At 49.9% G+C, this 20491-nt stretch overlaps 2 protein-coding genes across 4 annotated transcripts in view; both read right to left on the minus strand.

Moving 5' to 3' along the window:
• TSPEAR (thrombospondin type laminin G domain and EAR repeats) overlaps positions 1 to 20491 on the minus strand; it is a 218745-nt gene that overhangs the window by 175985 nt on the left and 22269 nt on the right. The window lies entirely within an intron of this gene.
• LOC100398559 (uncharacterized) lies at positions 1665 to 2257 on the minus strand. The gene has a single exon (XM_002761483.6). The coding sequence runs from the start codon at positions 2209 to 2211 to the stop codon at positions 1921 to 1923; it is 291 nt and encodes a 96-aa protein (XP_002761529.3). The 5' UTR covers positions 2212 to 2257; the 3' UTR covers positions 1665 to 1920.

Genomic DNA, 20491 nt, shown 5'->3' on the forward strand with positions numbered 1-20491 from the left:
TCCACGGGGAACGTGACCAACACAGGATGTGGGCTCCAAGTGGCCCTGAGGGCCCCGCAGCTCTGGAGGGCGGGGGCTGAGCTGGGCCTCATCCATGCTTCTCTGAGCACAGGGCCGGGAGTTTCTCCAGAAGCATTTTTTGGTTACCAACCCTCCCTCCTCTCATGCTCTGATTTCCAGTTTCACCTCCAACTCCCAACCTGGGGGACCAGAGTGCTTACATGTGTGCCCGTGTGTGTGTGTGCCCATGTGTGTGTGTGCACGCTGTATAGTGCACACATTGGGTGTGTTCCTGGGTTTGAATGTGCTCAGCTGGGAGCATTTATATGTCTGAGTTGATTAGTTCCATTTCTTGCTCAGTTTTATCCAAAGCCCCCCAGTTTAAACAACACAATACGTCCCTGACCACCTTGCCTAAAAGATTATGAAACCAGTTTTTCAACTCTAAACTCAACAACTGCCTCCAAGGCAAATAAAAAGCTTGGCATCTAAGGCAGCCAGGAGTGAGAATGTTTCTTGGGGGACAGTTCTATCTGGAATAGCAGACTCCTAGGGCAAGAGGGCCGGCCCTTCTACTGGGGAAGGTTTAACCTGAGACAGACACAGCAGAGCCCCGCCGAGAAGGATGCACTCGGCCAGGGGAAATGCGAAGAGCAATGCTACCAGCACAACACAGACTGGGAAAAGCAAGCTCCAGCGTGCATTCCCTCTTCACACCGTCAGAAATTACTAAATTAGAAAACACACACTTCAGGAATACACAGAGATATGACTCAGCTCTACTTTTTCTAGAAAGTAACAGAATAAGAAGCACATAGCCTGTGATCCTGGCACTTTGGGAGGCCGAGGCGGGTATGGATCACAAGGTCAAGAGATCGGGACCATCCTGGTCAACATGGTGAAACCCCATCTCTACTAAAAATACAAAATTAGCTGGGCACGGTGGCACGTGCCTATAATCCCAGCTACTCAGGAGGTTGAGGCAGGAGAATTGCCTGAACCCAGGAGGCGGGAGGTTGAGGTGAGCTGAGATTGCGCCATTGCACTCCAGCCTGGGTAACAGGAGCGAAACTCCATCTCAAAAAAAAAGCAGCACACAATCCCAACAGTGGCTGCCCCTAGAAGTTCATGGCAAATTATTGATGATGTGCTCATTTCTATGTCCTGCGGTGGGTTCATGGGGGTTTATTACATTAGAATTCTCAGTAATTGATCATCAGTCAATCAGTAAAAACTGGGCCTTTGGGGACCAATGATGAGAGTGTGTGCTGCAGAACGGATCCAGGTCTGTAAACCTGAGATCCTCCATGACCTGGGAAACAGGACGTCCACCAGCAACGTGAGAAAACCCAATCCTCGGTGCTCTGAAGCTTTGGCCATCAACGCAGGGCTTGCCAGGCTGGAGCAGGAGTGGGCAGTCGGTGGGGAAGCAAGACCACTCCCCCACAGGCAGGTAAATCATCGCTGTGGCCACTGCCCCTGGGCCCTGGGAGCCTTAGGAGACACCACATGGGCATCTGTAGCCACGCCCTCCACCCGGGACAGCACCCTCTGATGAGCACTGTGCAATGGGATTGCTGAAGAGGGTTTAGCAGTAAATTCTATGTAATTGGTGGAATAGGTAGCGGGCAACATAGGAATAAGAAAGACCGGAAACACGGAGCTGTGTGGGGAAAGCTGGTTTATTTGGCTCTCCGGGGGTCAGAGAATGACTCGGGGATCCCAGACTGCCCTGGAGGGATGTGCAGGGTCAGCGAGGGCTCCAGATCATTCTGTCACATTCTCAACCCAGAATTCAGAGGGTTCACTGAGCATGCTTTTCACCAGCCCCAAGTGCAGAAGAACAACTGAGGACTCGTCCGGGGAGGGTACGGGTGTGGCCCCGTCTGCACTGGGAGCAGCAGGTCTGCACACTCGTGGTCAGCAGCAGGAAGGGATGCTGCAGGAGATGGGTCTGCAGAGGACGCTGGTGCAGGAGGGCTGGCAGCACCCAGAGGGCTGGCAGGAGGGGGCCACACACACAATGGGCCTGCAGCTCACAGGCACAGACACAGAGGACTGGCACCTCACAGGCACACACAGGGCTGGCTTGAAGCTCATGGGCACACACACGAAGGACTGGCAGCCCACGGGCACACAGCAGGATGCCTGGCAGGAGCTGGGCAAACAGCAGGCTGGCTGGCAGCCTGAGGAGCAGCTGGTGTGGCACATGGTGGCGTGTGGCTGGATAAGGTCGAGGCAGAGGGCAGTGATGTCTGGCAATGGCTTCCCCAGGCAGCCTTTATACCTGGACCCAGGCATCCCCCTGGCACAGAAGCGCAGCTGTCTTCCTTGTTTTTTCTTCCTCAAGGGTGTTTCCTGGAACTCAGTTTTCTGTTGTAGATGCTCATGTTTCTTACTTGGCCATTAGTTTCATAACTAATTGCACCTTCCTCAAGCACTTGTTCCATTTGGAAAGCTGCCCAAATTTATTAGTGACGCACATGCAGATTTAGACCCAGCTGACTGATCCCTGCCTCCCTTCATTAGTCCTACACTGAAGCAGACATGACCGGTTCCCAGAGGACCTCCTCAAACCACAGCTTCTGTCGCATCAAGCAGAAACTTTGGGGAAGAGACCAGAGGTGAACACAGACAACGTAACCCTACTGGGACCCCTGCCGCCGGGAGTGTGCAGAGCTGGCCCCTCCATCAGCCGCACAGCTGAGATTTACGAGACGCTCGTTTCAGGCAGCGGTCAACCAGCCGTGCAGACTGTGATTCCTGAGAGCAGAAACAGGAGGAAGAAGGAACTCCCACCCCCCAGCTCTCTGCTGGGGCACGCGTCCAAAGGGCAGTGACAGCAGCTGGAGTTGCAGCCGAATACAGCTGCCGAGGAGGGAGGGGCCGGTGCCAGGCAGTCAAAGCCCCGGAGTCTGAGGAGCAGGGAAGCCGAAGGAAGGGTCGGTGGGGAGAGCAGGCCCCGCCATGTGAGAGTCGGCTGAGAATCTGGGGATGGGGCAGGGATGTACCTTAGCAGGGAAAGGCCACCGCAGACTCACCAGAGAGAAGCTTCTCACCAGAGAGAAGCTGCCAGAGGAATGAGAGTGGAGCACTCGCTTCAGCCTCCCCGCCACCAACATCCAGCCCAGACCCCCTACAGCCCAGCACCAAATGAGTAAGGACCACAGACTGGAGTGAGACCCGCCCAGGCCAGGCCAAGCAAAGCCGAAACCAACCCAGAACAGGAGTTTTAGGGAAGGCAGTGTGGAAGGTGAGTCCCACCGAGATATAAGTGTTCCAAGTTGTAGACACTTCTCAGAGATCCACCAGCAAAGTGTCCAGCAAACACTGCACAAGGTCAAGGTCATCCTCCTGTAACTGACGGCTGGAACAAAACTCAGAAACACAACGGAGCTCAGAGTCTGTAAATGCATTATGATAACAGCTCACGTGCAATCAAAGTCATCGGATATTGGCCAGGCACAGCTGTTCACGCCTGCAATCCCAGCACTCTGGGCGGCCACGAGTTTGAGACCAGCCTGGGCAACACAGTAAGACTCTGTCCCTACAAAACAATGTTTGAAAATTAGCCAGACATGGTGGTGCATGCTTGTGGTCCCAGCTACTAGGTAAGTTGAGGCGGGAAGACCTACTGAGCCTGGATGGTAGGGGCTTCAATGAGCTATGATCACACCACTGCACTCCAGACAGGACAACAGAGCAAGACCCTGTATCAGAAAATATCATCAGATATCAAAAGATATAGGAAAATGTAATTCACTGCTAAAAACAGAAAGGAAAACAAAGATGGTGCCGCTGTTGGGCCTGGCGCCCGAGGACTGCAAGCGGCTTTACAAGCATGCCCGAAACTCCAAGGAAACCACGCTCAGATAATTAGAGGAAAGCGCCGTCTTCATGAATGGATAAACGGAATCTCAGTAGAGAACTGAAGCTATTTCTGTAAATGGGAATCCTAGAACTGAAAAGTACAATAGTCAAAATGTTTAAATATGCCGAATTTGAATTCAAAAAAACAACTTACACATACAGGAATCTCAGAAAACCCCCAGTAGGATGACTATAAAGAAAAGCACGTCCAGGCGGCAATAAAGGGATGAAAACCGAAAGTATCAGAAGCAGCGGCCGGAAGACACTTTCCATACAAAGAAGCAGGGACAAGAACAACCCCGACTTCTCATCAGAAACAACGGAGCCCCATCTTTAAACTACTGAGCAACAAAAACTGGCAACCCAGACTCTACATCTAAGAAGAACGCCCTTGAAGAGTGAGATTGAGGCGGGGCCTGTGGCTCACACCTCTAACACCAGCGCTTTGGGACGCCAAGGCAAGAGGGTCACTTGAGCGCGTGAGTTGTAGACCAGCCTGGGCAACAAGCGAGACTTCATCGCTGCAAGGAATTTAAAAATCAGCCAGGCATGGCGGTGTGCACCCACAGTCCCAGCTGTGCAGGAGGATTGCTCGAGCCCAGGAGTTGGGGGCTGCGGTGAGCTATGACTGCACCATCACACTTCAGCCTGGGAGACAGCAAGAAGGGTCTCAAAAAAAAAACCAGAAACTGAGATTATAGTGAAACCCTGTTCAGAAGAGCAAATGCTGAGCGAAATCCTCCCCCGCAGATGTGCGCTGCAGGCAGCATGGAGATGTCCTTTAGGTCGACTAGGACGAGGCCAGGTGGAGCCTCACCTGCAGGAAGGAGTGGGGGGCACGGCGGAAGGTAAAGGAGCAGGTAAACATCAAAGACATGTGCTCCTTCTTCTGTAACCGACTCATAAGTCAACTAACCTTTAAAATGTATTACCTGGTGACTAGGTCACACAGGAACACGCGGTCACTGTGGCTGCCCCAATTCTCTTTGTTTTTAAGTGAGATTTTGCACTATAGCCAGGGAAAGGAGTGGCCTGTGACAGGGCTGACTGTCTGGCCTTGCCGGGCTGGTCCCTAGGACTCAAGGTCACTCCCACCACATGACCAAGGATCGACTGAGTCCGTAGACTTCCACGTTCTGTCCACAGCTCTGAGACCCCACTTGGTCTTCAGCCTTGGAGGGGGTTTTATTTACATGGTGTCTGACTTGTGCAAAGGCTTCCTGGCGGGAATCCGCTGTACCCACCAGCAGCAGGCACAGGAGGACCCACGCAGGAGCAGAGGGTACCCCTGGGAGCTGCCTGGGCTGGAGGGGCATAGCTCTGCCCTGAGAGAGGGTTCATCCCCCACCGTGTGACAACAGCCTAGAATAAAGTGCTGTGGCTACTCCATCAAAGGGAACAGCTGGGAGGGCGCAGCGGAGCACACGGAGGAGCATGTCACCCACACTCCTGCCCGCTGCTTCCCCGTGTGCAGAGGCTTCCTGGAATTCCACGCCAGCTCCTCACTTTTCCCCAAGCTGCCTCTGCAGGGGTGAGAACGATCAGACCCTCAGCGTAGGAGAGGAGACAGGCACGAGTAGCTCAGGCCCCCTCTCCATGATGGGTCCTCCTGGGCTCTGTCTGCAGAGGAGGTGGCCTGTGGCCGCTAGTGCTACTCGTGTCGAGGTGGGCACTTCTGAGGCGTGGTGTCAGGGGGCCCGCGGTGATCACACGCCTGAGCCATGCTCTGCAGAGGCCGGTGTGGCCGGCCTTTCCATCTGCCAGTCCCTCACTCTTCGCTGTCCCAGCTGGTTCAGGACTTGAGGATGAGTCACTCACTGGACCCTTGAGCTCAGTACGCACAGTGGGAACGACCGTGGATTCCAGAGTGAAAGGAAGCAGTCTGGATCCCTGCGTCTCTGCCTGGCACGGACACACACCCTCCTGCAAACGCTCTACGACCTGCAACTTGCACATCTGTAAAATGGGGTCTCGGCCACCCCAAATGCTGGCAAGGATGAATGAAATAACCCCATAAGATGCCAGCCCCAGCCTGGCACAGCGCTAGACCGCTGTGCATTATTGTCACCCCAACCTTCATTATTGTTTTTCCACAGTATAGAGCCCCGTAGCTTGGCTCTCATTACTTGAGAAGACCCTGATGATGACAGAGCTTCTCCATCTAAATGGGCTCCTGGTGCAGTGAATGTGATTTTGCTGTGTGAGCTCCAGATGGCATTTACCCTGGGGGGGCCCTGAGCATCCATGGGGTTGGCCCCTGGCCTCACTGACAGCCCTTCACCAGCTACCCCCAGCTGTTTCCTAGAAACACACGGTCTGCTGAGTCCTGGGAGCCCCCAGCTCAGTTTCCTGAACTGAGTAACCTCAACAAGAAAACCAGAAAGATCAACAGGAGAGGGCAGAGGAGAAAAATTCACCCATGAGGAAGATGGCCAGGGGCTTGCTGCCAGGATGCCCGTGGCCTGCCCTAGCTCCACGCTGCATCCCCTCCACTTGCTGCCCACCCAGGGCTGTGGGACCCCCTGCTGCCACCTGGCCCCCCCCATGCCACTCTGCTGTGCCAGCCCCTGTAAGGGGCATCCGCCTCCTGCCAGCCACCTGCCTCGTGCTCAGATGGAGCCTGTGTGTGGCGGCCTCGGTCAGGTCCTGCAGGTTCTCCTCCTGCTCCTCCCGGCCTGCAGACCTGGACCTGTCACACCCACCTGCTGCTGACGGATTATCCTGATAATCAACTCTCTGCTATTGTTTACCAAAAGCCTTTCCCGCTGTCCCACTATCAGAACCCCCTGCACTTCTCAGTACCCGTGCCCGGTCCTCCCTGAGTGGCTGGAATTTCCCGAGCACTGCTGAGCAAGAAGGCTTAGTTCCCTATCAAAAATAAGTCTCTCTGCGCCTCAGTACCGGGTCTTTTTAAAAATTTCCCTGAAGCTGTTTCTCATTGTCCTTTGCCATCCTGACCAAGACATCAGCCCAGGGTCCTGTCCTCCTTGGTCACTGCTCAGAGGGGGAGCCTGCCCCTGGGATGCTGGGAAGCCACTCTGAGAAAAGCAGTGGCCGAAGCTGCTGAGGCCAAAGCGGCCGTTTCCTGCCCAGTGGTTTGAGATGAGGGCATCTCACCCAGGGGCCTTCTGGAGCCTGGAAACCAAGCCTCGGGACTAGGAGCTGCAGGAGGAGGAGGCTGAGCCTGGGGGACCTGCTGGCTGCCTTGGGCGTCTGCAGGGCTTTTCCCCAGCGTGCATTTCCCCCAAGGCTGGACTGGGGCCACTGAGCCAGCGTGAAGGGAGACACATTCCAGCTCAACAGGAGGAAGCAGCCCCTCAAAGCCGAGGTTCCTGGCGACACACTTGGTGCCTGGTGATTACTCGGCTTATGGGTGCCGAGGGCTGAACGGCAGGCACACTTCTCCCACTGTATTCAAAACAGACAAAACCACAACCAGCCCTCACGTCCGCCAGCCAGTGGATGGATAAACACAGCAGGAGGCAGCTGTACAGTGGAAATCACATCCGCACTGAGGGCGGAAATCACATCCGCACTGAGGGCGGAAATTACACCGCACTGAGGGCGGAAATCACCCCCTCACTGAGGGCGGAAATCACACCCATGCTGAGGGCGGAAATCACCCCCTCACTGAGGGTGGAAATCACATCCGCACTGAGGGCCGAAATCACCCCCGCTGAGGGCAGAAATTACCCCCTCACTGAGGGTGGAAATCACCACCACCACCTCCTCCTCCTCCCCCCCCCCTTGCTGAGGGCGGAAATCACCACCTCACTGAGGGCGGAAATCACCCCCTCACTGAGGGCGGAAATCACCTCACTGAGGGCGGAAATCACCCCCTCGCTGAGGGCGGAAATCACCCCCTCGCTGAGGGCGGAAATCACCCCAACGCTGAGGGCAGCATTGCTCACACACATGGCAACAGGAACGCGTCGCAGAAACACCGTGCAGGTGGGAGAGGCTGGCGCAGGAGGACTTGCAGCCTGGCTCCATCCACATAAGGTCAAAACACACCAAACCAACTTACGCTTTAAAAAGTCCTCAACAGGGGCCGTCTCTGGGGGATCGGGTGAAACTGACTGGGGAGAGCAGAGGAGTTCTGGAGAGGGTGACAAAGTCCAGGGTCCTGATGGGGCGGGAAGCCCGCCCTGCCCTGGGCCCTGAGGGGGCCTGGGTTACCTGTGTTGATGGATTTGCAAACTTCATCAAATGATACTCTTGAGATTTCTATCATTTCAAACGCAGAAACAAACGCTGCACTCGAGTTAACGGCACGTTGCTGACGTGTCTGAGTGAAGTGGGCGGCTGCTGCATGTTGCTGAAGGGTTTGGGTGAAGCGTGCAGTGGTTGCACCTTCCCGGGCAGTGCATGTGAAATGAGATGTGCCGACAGAGGCCGGCCTGGGGGTCAGCACCTATGAGGCGGGGCGAGCGCCGTGCCAGCTGCAGATCCAGGGCCGGCCTGGGGGTCAGCACCGATCACAGGGGGCGAGCGCCGTGCCAGCTGCAGATCCAGGGCCGGCCTGGGGGTCAGCACAGATCACACGGGTGAGAGCCGTGCCAGCTGCAGATCCAGGGCCGGCCTGGGGGTCAGCACAGATCACACGGGTGAGAGCCGTGCCAGCTGCAGATCCAGGGCCGGCCTGGGGCTCAGCACCGATCACAGGGGGCGAGCGCCGTGCCAGCTGCAGATCCAGGGCCGGCCTGGGGGTCAGCACCTATGAGGCGGGGCGAGCGCCGTGCCAGCTGCAGATCCAGGGCCGGCCTGGGGGTCAGCACCGATCACAGGGGGCGAGCGCCGTGCCAGCTGCAGATCCAGGGCCGGCCTGGGGGTCAGCACAGATCACACGGGTGAGAGCCGTGCCAGCTGCAGATCCAGGGCCGGCCTGGGGCTCAGCACCGATCACAGGGGGCGAGCGCCGTGCCAGCTGCAGATCCAGGGCCGGCCTGGGGCTCAGCACCGATCACAGGGGGCGAGCGCCGTGCCAGCTGCAGAGCCAGGGCCGGCCTGGGGGTCAGCACCGATCAGGCAGGGCGAGCGCCGTGCCAGCTGCAGATCCAGGGCCGGCCTGGGGGTCAGCACCAATCACACGGGGCGAGCGCCGTGCCAGCTGCAGATCCAGGGCCGGCCTGGGGGTCAGCACCAATCACATGGGGCGAGCGCCGTGCCAGCTGCAGATCCAGGCCAGCCGCGAGGATGCCCACTGGCTAATTTTTTCAACTTTTCTGTATGTCTCCATTTTTTCATAACAAAAGGAAAATAAAGATAGTTGGGATTTTGTTTGTTTGCTTGTTTTTCTTTTTCTTTTTCTTTTTCTGTTTTAGATGGAGTTTTGCTCGTTACCCACCCTGGAGTGCAATCATGCAGTCTCAACTCACCACAACCTCCGCCTCCCGGGTTCAAGTGATTCTCCTGCCTCAGCCTCCCGAGTAGCTGGGATTACAGGCATGTGCCATTACGCATGGATAATTTTGTATTTTTAGTAGAGACAGGGTTTCTCCATGTTGGTCAGGCTGGTCTCGAACTCCCAACCTCAGGTGATCCACCTGACTCGGCCTCCCAAAATGTTGAGATTACAAGCATGAACCACCATGCCAAACCGGATAATTTTTAAAAAGTAGTTAAGATGAAAATAATAAGCGTTTTCATGAAAAATAGAAGCCACACATGGATTCTTGCTTTGGATGAGAGAACTGGGTTATGATTAGAGGGAAGTGGGGTGGATTTAGAGACTTGGGACACTCAGCATTCAAGGAGAACAATGGTGGCTGGAGGGTCAGCCAAATGATCCAGGAGCAGCAGGACGGTCATGAAGAAGCCGGCACTCACAGCTGCCCCAGGGCAGGATGGCAGAGCAGGCCCACCATTCCCATCTCCACCCCCAGGGCAGGATGGCAGAGCAGGCCCACCATTCCCATCTCCACCCCCAGGCAGGATGGCAGAGCAGGCCCACCATTCCCATCTCCACCCCCAGGCAGGATGGCAGAGCAGGCCCACCATTCCCATCTCCACCCCCAGGCAGGATGGCAGAGCAGGCCCACCATTCCCATCTCCACCCCCAGGCAGGATGGCAGAGCAGGCCCACCATTCCCATCTCCACCCCCAGGCAGGATGGCAGAGCAGGCCCACCATTCCCATCTCCACCCCCAGGGCAGGATGGCAGAGCAGGCCCACCATTCCCATCTCCACCCCCAGGCAGGATGGCAGACCAGGCCCACCATTCCCATCTCCACCCCCAGGGCAGGATAGCAGACCAGGCCCACCACTCCCATCTCCACCCCCAGGCAGGATGGCAGACCAGGCCCACCAGTCCCATCTCTACCCCCAGGGCAGGATGGCAGAGCAGGCCCACCATTCCCATCTCCACCCCCAGGCAGGATGGCAGAGCAGGCCCACCATTCCCATCTCCACCCCCAGGGCAGGATAGCAGACCAGGCCCACCACTCCCATCTCCACCCCCAGGCAGGATGGCAGAGCAGGCCCACCAGTCCCATCTCCACCCCCAGGGCAGGATAGCAGACCAGGCCTGCCACTCCCATCTCCACCTTCCCAAGACCATCACAGGGGAGGGGAAGTCAGTTTACCAAGGACGAGGGACTCTAGTAATATAAAGGAAGGCAGCAGGGTGCGTGTGGGCTGCCAGCCAGGGATGAGGTGGGACCCGCCCACCTGGAGCCCCATGCAGCCCTGCTTCCTGGGAGCCCAGCAGAAGGGGAATGGGGAGGGCCTCAGTGGAGAGGGGGATGGAAGGTGTGAGCACGGTACCACCTGGCAAGGCCCTCCCAAGGCCCCGAGGGGCACCAGGCACAGTTCTCTCATGCTGGCCTCAGCTCCCATTACTTTTACTCCAAAGTGAGGCTTGCAACTGATGGACCTGCACCCCAGGCACAGAGCACCAGGCCAACCTCCCCACTCAGGTGGGGGTTTCTCCAGCAGGAAGCTGTCTACACACAGCAGGAGAGGAGTCCAGGCAGCCTGGGCCATACTCACCCCAGCCAGGACAGAAGCCGGGACCACCCTCACCCAGCCAGGACGGAAGCTGGGACCACCCTCGCCCCAGCCAGGATGGAAGCCAGGACCACCCTCACCCCAGCCAGGAGGAAAGCCGGGACCACCCTCACCCAGCCAGGAGAGAAACCAGGACCACCCTCACCCAGCCAGGACGGAAGCCGGGACCACCCTCGCCCCAGCCAGGACGGAAGCCAGGACCACCCTCACCCCAGCCAGGACGGAAGCCGGGACCACCCTCGCCCCAGCCAGGACGGAAGCCGGGACCACCCTCGCCCCAGCCAGGACGGAAGCCGGGACCACCCTCACCCCAGCCAGGACGGAAGCCGGGACCACCCTCGCCCCAGCCAGGACGGAAGCCGGGACCACCCTCGCCCCAGCCAGGACGGAAGCTGGGACCACCCTCACCCCAGCCAGGAGAGAAACCAGGACCACCACTCACCCAGCCAGGAGGGTAGCCGGGACCACCCTCACCCCAGCCAGGAGGGAAGCCGGGACCAGCCTCACCCAGCCAGGAGGGAAGCCGGGACCACCCTCACCTCAGCCAGGAGGGAAGCCGGGACCACCCTCACCTCAGCCAGGAGGGAAGCCGGGACCAGCCTCACCCAGCCAGGAGGGAAGCCGGGACCACCCTCACCTCAGCCAGGAGGGAAGCCGGGACCACCCTCACCCCAGCCAGGATGGAAGCCGGGACCACCCTCGCCCCAGCCAGGACGGAAGCCGGGACCACCCTCGCCCCAGCCAGGACGGAAGCCGGGACCACCCTCGCCCCAGCCAGGACGGAAGCCGGGACCACCCTCGCCCCAGCCAGGACGGAAGCCGGGACCACCCTCACCCAGCCAGGAGGGAAGCTGGGACCACCCCTCATCCCAGCCAGGAGGGAAGCCGGCAGCACAAAAAGAAAGAGCAATATAAATTAACATATCACTGCACCCAGAGGAAACCAATGGTTTAAGGAACTTAAAAATCCTAAATACACTCAGACATTCAGGATTACATCTATCAAACAGGGACAAGATGCTTTGAAAACGAACAATTAGAACAATTGTCCCCAAAATGTCAAAGATATTAAACATCTCATACCTCACTGATACTTAAAATTAAATAGAGAGGCTTGAAGGTGAGTGTATTATTCAGGGCTCTCTCAGCGGCACAGAACTAATAGGACATATATATACGCACACGAAGGGGAGTTTATTAAGTGTTAACTCACATGATCGCCAGGTCCCACAATAATAGGCATCTGCAAGCTAAGGAGCAAGGAGCCAGCCCGAGTCTCAAAACGGAAGAACCCGGAGTCCCCTCAGGTGGGTTTCGCCTTTTCACAGTTTTTCTGCCCGCTTTATATTCACTGGCAGCTGATTAGATGGTGCCCACCTAGAAAGAGGGTGGGTCAGGCGGGGCGCAGTGGCTCACGCCTGTAATCCCAGCACTTTGGGAGGCTGAGGCTGGTGGATCATGAGGTCAAGAAATCGAGACCATCCTGGTCAACATGGTGAAACCCCATCTCTACTAAAAATACAAAAAATTAGCTGGGCATGGTGGCGCGTGCCTGTAATCCCAGCTACTTGGAAGGCTGAGGCAGGAGAATTGCCTGAACCCAGGAGGCGGAGGTTGCCATGAGCCGAGATTGTGCCATTGCACTCCAGCCTGGGTAACAAGAGTGAAACTCCGTCTCCAAAAAAAAAAAAAAAGAGGGTGGGTCTGCCTCTCCCCATCCGCTGTCTCACATGTCCATCCCCTTTGGCCACACCCTCACAGGCACAGTCAGGGTCAACACTTTGCATGCTTCAGCCACATCAAGTTGACCACTCCGTCCTAACCATCACAGTGAGGCTGAGAAATCGCTCTGATTTGAAACAAAACATCAAAGGAAAATATGAGGAAAGAACCATAAACTACTGCTCTAGGGAATGCCACCCCTGATGTATGGGAGCCCCAGAAAGAGGGACAGTGAGAATGATGGCAGAATGCCTGACAAATCCCTGGAGAGGAGCATTTCCCAAGGCAACAGATAACAGTCTTCAGGCTGAGAAGAACCAGGTGACGCCAAGAAAATTGAATGGAGAAATCCTAGATATGTCCTGTTAAAATTATATGACATCAAAGGTAACAAGTGGCTCCCATGAGCTTCCAGAGAATCAAACAATCAAGTCATCCTCAAAGCAATAGAAATCAGGCTTCTCATCAGCAGCAGGAATGCTGCAAACTCCCAGAACGATGCTCACGTGCCAGGAGGTCACCACTCAGCCCACGCTTCCAAAGATGACCTGCCAGAAATAAGCAGGCTAAGCAGAAGACAAACAGTTCTGAAGCAGTGAGCATGACAGCAGATGATTAGCCGTGACTATTAAGTAAGCATATGTGTTTTTCTTAGACTGAGTAACATGTATTTATCCTCTGGGTGTGTGGCCATTTGCCTCTCAACATTTTTGTTTGTTTGTTTATGACAAAAAATGTAGATAGGGTGGTCTTGCCATGGGCTCAAGTGTCCTCCCGCCTCAGCCTCTAAAGTAGCTGAGCTGGGACTACAGGTATGCACCATGCTGGGCTCTTTTCAAAATATTTTAAACTAGTGGAAATATTTTCTCAAACTGAATCTTACCTATATGTCAAGTCTGTAAAACATATTAAAACACAGCTTCTCTAATTTATTTTCATTTGTTCATTTATTTATGTATTTATTTTAGACAGAGTCTCTCCCTCTGTTACCCAGGCTGGAGTGCAGTGGTGCGATCTCGGCTCACTGCAACCTCCACTTCCTGAGCTCAAGTGACTCTCCTGTCTCAGCCTCCTGAGTAGCTGGGACTACAGGCTCAAGCTACCATACCCAGCTATTTTTTTTTTTTTTTTGTATTTTTAGTAGAGATGGGATTTCACCACACTGGTCACTGGTCTTGAACTCCTGACCTTCTGATCCGCCCACCTCGGCCTCCCAAAGTGCTGGCATTACAGACATGAGCCACTGCACTGCTCTAATTTAAAGTGGGATGGAGAATTCAGAGACTTATCAGTTTGTCCTCCTCCCCTCCCTGTCCTTTGTCTCCCTCTCCTCCTCTCCCCTTCTGTCCTCTATGCCCACTTCTCTCTCTCTCCACTGCTCACCCCCTTACCTAGGTAGCATCTGATATGTCTCCTAAGAACATGACTTTACAGCCTTGTTGCTTTGAGTCCCTCTGTCTCTCCAAGCTTCAAGATAGTATGGAATTAGCATGTGCATCATTAGGTACCAGGGAACAGAGCTGAGAGCAAAGGATGGCACATACCCCCATGCCTCTAACATGTAACTGTTAACACTGTGCGATGTATCAGCCACTACTTCCAGCTGACTCTCTCTATGATAAGCTTATTTTTTCAAGAATCCTTATGTCCCCATCCATACACTGAGACCCTAAGAACTGACAGCCATAACACCAAGGACCTATTCATCTATATTGTGCCAACTACACACCTGCCTGAGGACGTTATGTGTTGATAAAAGACTCAACTCATCAAAGATAGAGAGTCAGAAACATACATGCGCCAGACAAAAAGTCCCCAAAATATAGGAAGCAAACATTGACAGAATTCAAGTGAGAAACAGACAGTTCTACGATAGTTGGAGAACTGAATATTTCATTTTCAATAATGAACAGAACATCCAGTCAGAGGGTCAGTAGGAAATAGAGGACTGAACCACACTATACACCAGTCACGCAACAGACATGTAGAGAACATTCCACCACCAACAGAAAACAAACGTTCTTCTCAAGTGAACATGGGACGTAAAACACATCATACGCTGGACATAAAACAAGCCGCAATACACTTTTAAAAAATTGAAATCATACAAACTTTATTTTTCCAACCATGGTAGGATGAACAAAGCTAGACATCAATAATAGAAGGAAACTAGAAAATTCACAAATATATAGAAATTAACACATTCTACAAAATAAAAAGTGGGTCAAAGCAGAAATCACAATAAAACTTAAAAACAACTTAGAGATGAATTAAAATTAAAATGCAACATACCAAAAGCTATGGGATGCTGTGAAGGTGGGGCTCAGAGGGAAATTAAGTCTGTAAATGCTATATTTAAAAAAATTTAAGAGAGAAATCCAAGATGGCTGACCACTAGCAGCTCAGGCTTGTAGCTCCGAGTGAAAGTGCAGAGAATGAGAGGACGCCACACTTTCAGATGAATTTTTGTTGCTCAAGGGCCAGGAGATTCCCAGCGGAGGAGCCCCACGGGTCACCGGCACGACTCTTGCCGCCGATGCTGCGCCACAATTCTTGGTGCAGAGTAAACGGGACTGGTTCCCTTTTTGGCCGACATTTGGAGCTGATTGAAGAAGGGACTCAGGAGGGAAGCCAGACGGGAGACTCCCGGACAGAAAAGCACCAAGAATCTTGATGCCGCTGTTTTAGCCGGCACAGTGGGTTGCTCAGTTTCTGGCCCTGGGAATTAACAAGTTGGACGTCCACTAAGAGACTTAATTTGAAAGCTGGTAATTACAAAGACAACAGGTGGGTAAATTTACAATGATGGGAAGAAACCAGCATAAAAAGGCTGAGAATACCCAAAATCAGAACGCCTCTCCCTCTACAGAGGATCACAGTTCCTCATCAACAGGGGAACAAGGCGTGATGGAGAACGAGCACATCCCATTAACAGAATCAGGCTTCAGAAGGTGGATAATAAGAAACTTCTGTGAGTTAAAAGAAAATGTCTAGCCCAATGTAAAGAAACTAAGAACTTTGAAAAAGATTTGACGAAATCCTAACGAGAATAGACAACTTAGAGAGGACTATAAGTGAATTAATGGAACTGAAGAATACAATATGGGTACTCCGAGAAGTATGCACAGGTTTTAACACTTGAATTGATCAAGCAGAAGAAAGGATATCAGAGGTCAAAGACCAACTTAATGAAATGAAACGAGAAGACAAAATTACAGAAGAAAAAGTAAAAAGGAATGAGCAAAGTCTTCAAGAAATATGGGACTATGTGAAAAGACCTAATTTACGTTTGATAGGTGTACCTGAATGTCATGAAGAGAATGAATCCAAGCTGGAAAATATTCTTCAGGAAAACTTTCCTAACCTAGCAAGGTGGGACAATACTCATCTCCAGGTAATACAGAGAACACCACAAAGATATTCCTCAGGTAGAGCAACCCCAAGACACATAATTGTTAGATTCACCAGGGTTGAAATAAAAGAGAATTTTTTTTTTTGAGACGGAGTTTCGCTCTGTTACCCAGGCTGGAGTGCAACGGCACAATCTCGGCTCACCGCAACCTCCGCCTCCTGGGTTCAGGCAATTCTCCTGCCTCAGCCTCCCAAGTAGCTGGGATTACAGGTGCGCGCCTCCATGCCCAGCTAATTTTTTGTATTTTGAGTAGAGACGGGGTTTCACCATGTTGATCAGGATGGTCTCGATCTCTTGACTTCATGATCCACCTGCCTCAGCCTCCCAAAGTGCTGGGATTACAGGCTTGAGCCACCGTGCCCAGCCTAAAGGAGAAAATTCTAAGGGCAGCTAGAGAGAAAGGTCAGGTTACCCATAAAGGGAAGCCTATCAGACTTACAGCAGATCTCTCAGCAGAAACCCTACAAGCTAGAAGAGAGTGGGGGTTAATATTCAATATCCTCAAAGAAAAGAATTTTCAACCCAGAATCTCATATCCAGCCAAATTAAGCTTTATAAATGAAGGAAAAATAAAATTTTTCATGAGCAAGCAAGCACTCAGAGATTTCATCACCACCAGGCCTGCTTTACAAGAGCTTCTAAAAGAAGCACTATACACAGAAAGGAACAACCAGTATCAGTCATCCCAAAAACTTACCAAAAGGTAAAGATTATCTCCATAATGAAGAATCTATATCAACTAACGGGCAAAATAGCCAGCTAGCATTAAATGACAGTATTAAACTCACAAATATCAATATTAATCCAAATTTAAATGAATTAAATGCCCCAAAGACACAGACACGCAAACTGAATAAAAAGTCAAAACACATCGGCACTCTGTATCCAGATCCATCTCATAAGCAAGGACACACAAAGACTCAAAACAAAAAGTTGGAGGAAGACTCACCAATTAAATGAAGAGGAAAGAAAAACAAAACAAACAAACAACAAACAGGAATTGTAACTTTTGTCTCTGACAAAATAGACTACAATAGTAACCAAGACTAAAAGAAACAAAGAAGAACATTACATAATGATAAAAAGATCAATGCAACAATAGGAGTCAATGATCATAAATATATATGTACCCAATATAGGGGCACCCAGATATATAAGACAAGTTTTCAATGACTTATAAAGAGACTTGGACTCCCGCATAAAAATAATGGGAGACTTTGACACCACATTGTTAATATTTGATGGATCAATGAGGTAGAAAATTAACAGACACATTTATGATTTGAACTCAGACCTGGAACAAGTAAACTCAGTGAATATTTACAGAATTCTTCACCCCAGGTCCACAGAACATACATTTTTTTTAGTATCACATTACATCTATTTTGAAAGTGACCACATAATTGGAAGTAAATCACTCTTCAGCATTTGCACAGCATTTCACAGACTTAAATGAAATATTGGTTGGCTGTTTGTTTGTTATTTTCTTTTCTTATTCCTTCCTGTCTCCGCTGTTAAGCACAACCATCAGCATAAAAGAGGTTTTTAATACCTATTTCTAGATTGCATTCCAGCCTGGGCAATAGAGCAAGACTCCTGTTCTCTCTCCCCCTTTTCTCTTTCTCTTTCTTTAAAAAAAAAATTTAAAAGATCTCAAATCAATAACTTAACTCTCTAATTTGAGGAACTAGAAAAGAACAGCAAACTGAACTCAAAACTAGAAGAAAGGAAATAATAAAGATTAGGGAAAATAAATGAAATAGAAAACAGAAAAACAACAGAGAGAATTAATAAAAACCAAAAGCTGAATATTTGAAAACATAAAAAATAAACTTTTAGCTAAACTGACAGAAGAAAATAAGTGCAAATACAATCAGAAATGAAAGTGAGGACATTACTGTCAACCTGACAGAAATAAAAATGGATTATAAGGAGATACTATAAACAGTTGCATGCCAACAAACTAGCTAGCCTAGATGAAATGGAAAGTTTTTCATAAATAAACAAATTATCCAATTGACTAAAAATGAAGCAGAAAAATCTCAACGGACCTCTGCTAAGTAAAGAAATTAAATCATTAACCAAAAACCTCCCAACAAACAAAAGCCCAAGACCAGAAGATTTTACTGGTAAATTTCACCAAACATTTTTTAAAAGTTTAACAAAACCTCCTCAAGTTGTGAGGGAAAAAAATGGAAGAACTACTTTCTAACTCACTCTGTGAGGCCAACATTAGCCTGATACCAAACCCACATAAGACATCAAAAGGAAATTACAGACCAACTGCTTTATAAATACAGATAGAAAAAATTCTCAACAACATACTAACAAAGTGATTCTGACAGCATATTAAAAGGATTATATACCATGACCAAGTGGGATTTATCCCAGGAATGCAAAGATAGTTCAAGATTTAAAACAATCAATGTAGTATAACACAAGAACAGAATGAAGTGGGGAAAAAAAACACACACATGATCTCAATTAACAAAGAAAAGGCTTTGACAAAGTCCAGCACCATTTTATGTTTTAAAAACACTCAGAAAACTAGGAATTGAAGGGAATTTCCTCAACATGATAAAGAGCATTTGTGAAAAACCCACAGCTTGCATTATACACAACAGTAAAAGACTAAAAACTCTCCCCCTAAGATTAGAAACAAGACAGGATTTCCATCACCAATATTCAACACTAGACTGGAAGTTCTAACCACAGCTATTAGACAAGAAAAATAAATAAAAGCCATTAAAATTGGGAAGGAAGAAGAAGTAAAATTATTTCTGTTCACAGGTGTAATCCTGTCTATAGAAAATCCCAAAGAATCCACCAGAAAGCTACCAGAGCTTTATTAAAGAATTCACCAAAGGTTCAGGGTGCAAGATCAACATACGAAAATCATGCATGTTTCTGTACACCAGCAATGAACAATCTGAAGAAATTAAGAAAAATAATTCAATTTCAATGGCATCCAAAAGAATAAAATACCTATTAACAACTATAATCAAGGGGATAAGAGACTTGTACAATGATAACTATAAAACATTGCTGAAAGGATCAAAAAAGACCTAAATAAATGGAAAGACATCCATGTTCACAGATTAGAAGACTTAATGTTGTTAAATGGCAGTACCATCCAAAGCAGTCTACAGATTCAATGGAGTTCTTATCAAAAATCCAAGTCTTTTCTTTTTTCCAGAAATGAAAAAGCTGATCTTCAAGCACATATGGATTATAGGGCTCAGAACAGTCAAAACATTCTTGAAAAAGAAGGACAAAGTTGGAGGATTCACACTTCCTAATTTCAAAACATACTACAAAGCTACAGTAATCAAAATGGTGTGGTACTGGCCTAAGAACAGACATATGGACCAATAGAATAAAAGTAAAAGTTCATAAATAAATCCATACATTTATGGTCAATTGATTTTGAACAAGAGTATCAAGATAATTCAATGAGAAAAGAATGATGTCTTCAAGAAATGATGTTAGAAGAACTATATTTCCAGATGCAGAAGAGCGAAGTTGGACCCCATCTAATATCATATGCAAAAATCAACCCAAAATGGATCAATGTCCTAAATATACTAGCTGAAACCATAAAAATCTTGGAAGAAAAGAATGGAGAAATGCTTTAAGACTTTCACTGGGTTCACACAAGAAGGCCCAGCAAAAAAAGAAAAAATAAATTGGACTTTGTCAAAATTTAAAACTTTTTTGAATCAGAGAACACCAAGAAAGCGAAAAGACAATCTACAGAATGAGAGAAAATATTTACCAATCATATATCTGAGTGTGACTCAACAATAAAAAGACAAAGCACCCAACTAAAAATTAGGCAAAGGACTGAGTAGACATCTCTCCAACGAAGGTATATGCAAATGGCCAACAAGTACATGAAAAGATGCTCCACAATATTAGTTGTTCAGAAAATGGAAATCAAAACAACAACGAGATGCCACTTCACATCTACCAGGATGGCTGTAATTTAGAAGAAAGGAAAATAACAAGTGTTGGCAAAGATGTGGAGAAACTGGAATTCTCATACATTACCAGTGGGAATATAGAATAATGCAACTACTATGGAAACATTTTGGTGGTTCCTCAAAAGTTAAACATAGAATTACCATAGGACTCAGCAATTCCACTCCTAGGAAATAAGGAGTACCCAAAAGAACTAAAAATAAGTAAATAAATAAAAAGAGAAAGGCTCAAACAGATCTTTGTATGTCAACATTCTTTGCAGCATTATTCATAATAGCCAAAAGGTATGAATAACCCAAGTAGCTACCAACAGATGAATGGATGAATAGATTCACACTTCCCAATTTTAAAACCTACTACAAAGCCACAGTAATCAAAACAATGTGGTACTAGCATAAGGATAGTACACAAAGCCTGGAGGGTCACACCTGGCCTTGCCCCAAGGGAGGCTGCACGTTGCCCCCCCAACCCTGCAGGCCTCTGCTGCTGGCTAGGGGA

Source organism: Callithrix jacchus, chromosome 21, assembly GCF_049354715.1.
Source record: "Callithrix jacchus isolate 240 chromosome 21, calJac240_pri, whole genome shotgun sequence".
NCBI lineage: Eukaryota > Metazoa > Chordata > Mammalia > Primates > Cebidae > Callithrix > Callithrix jacchus.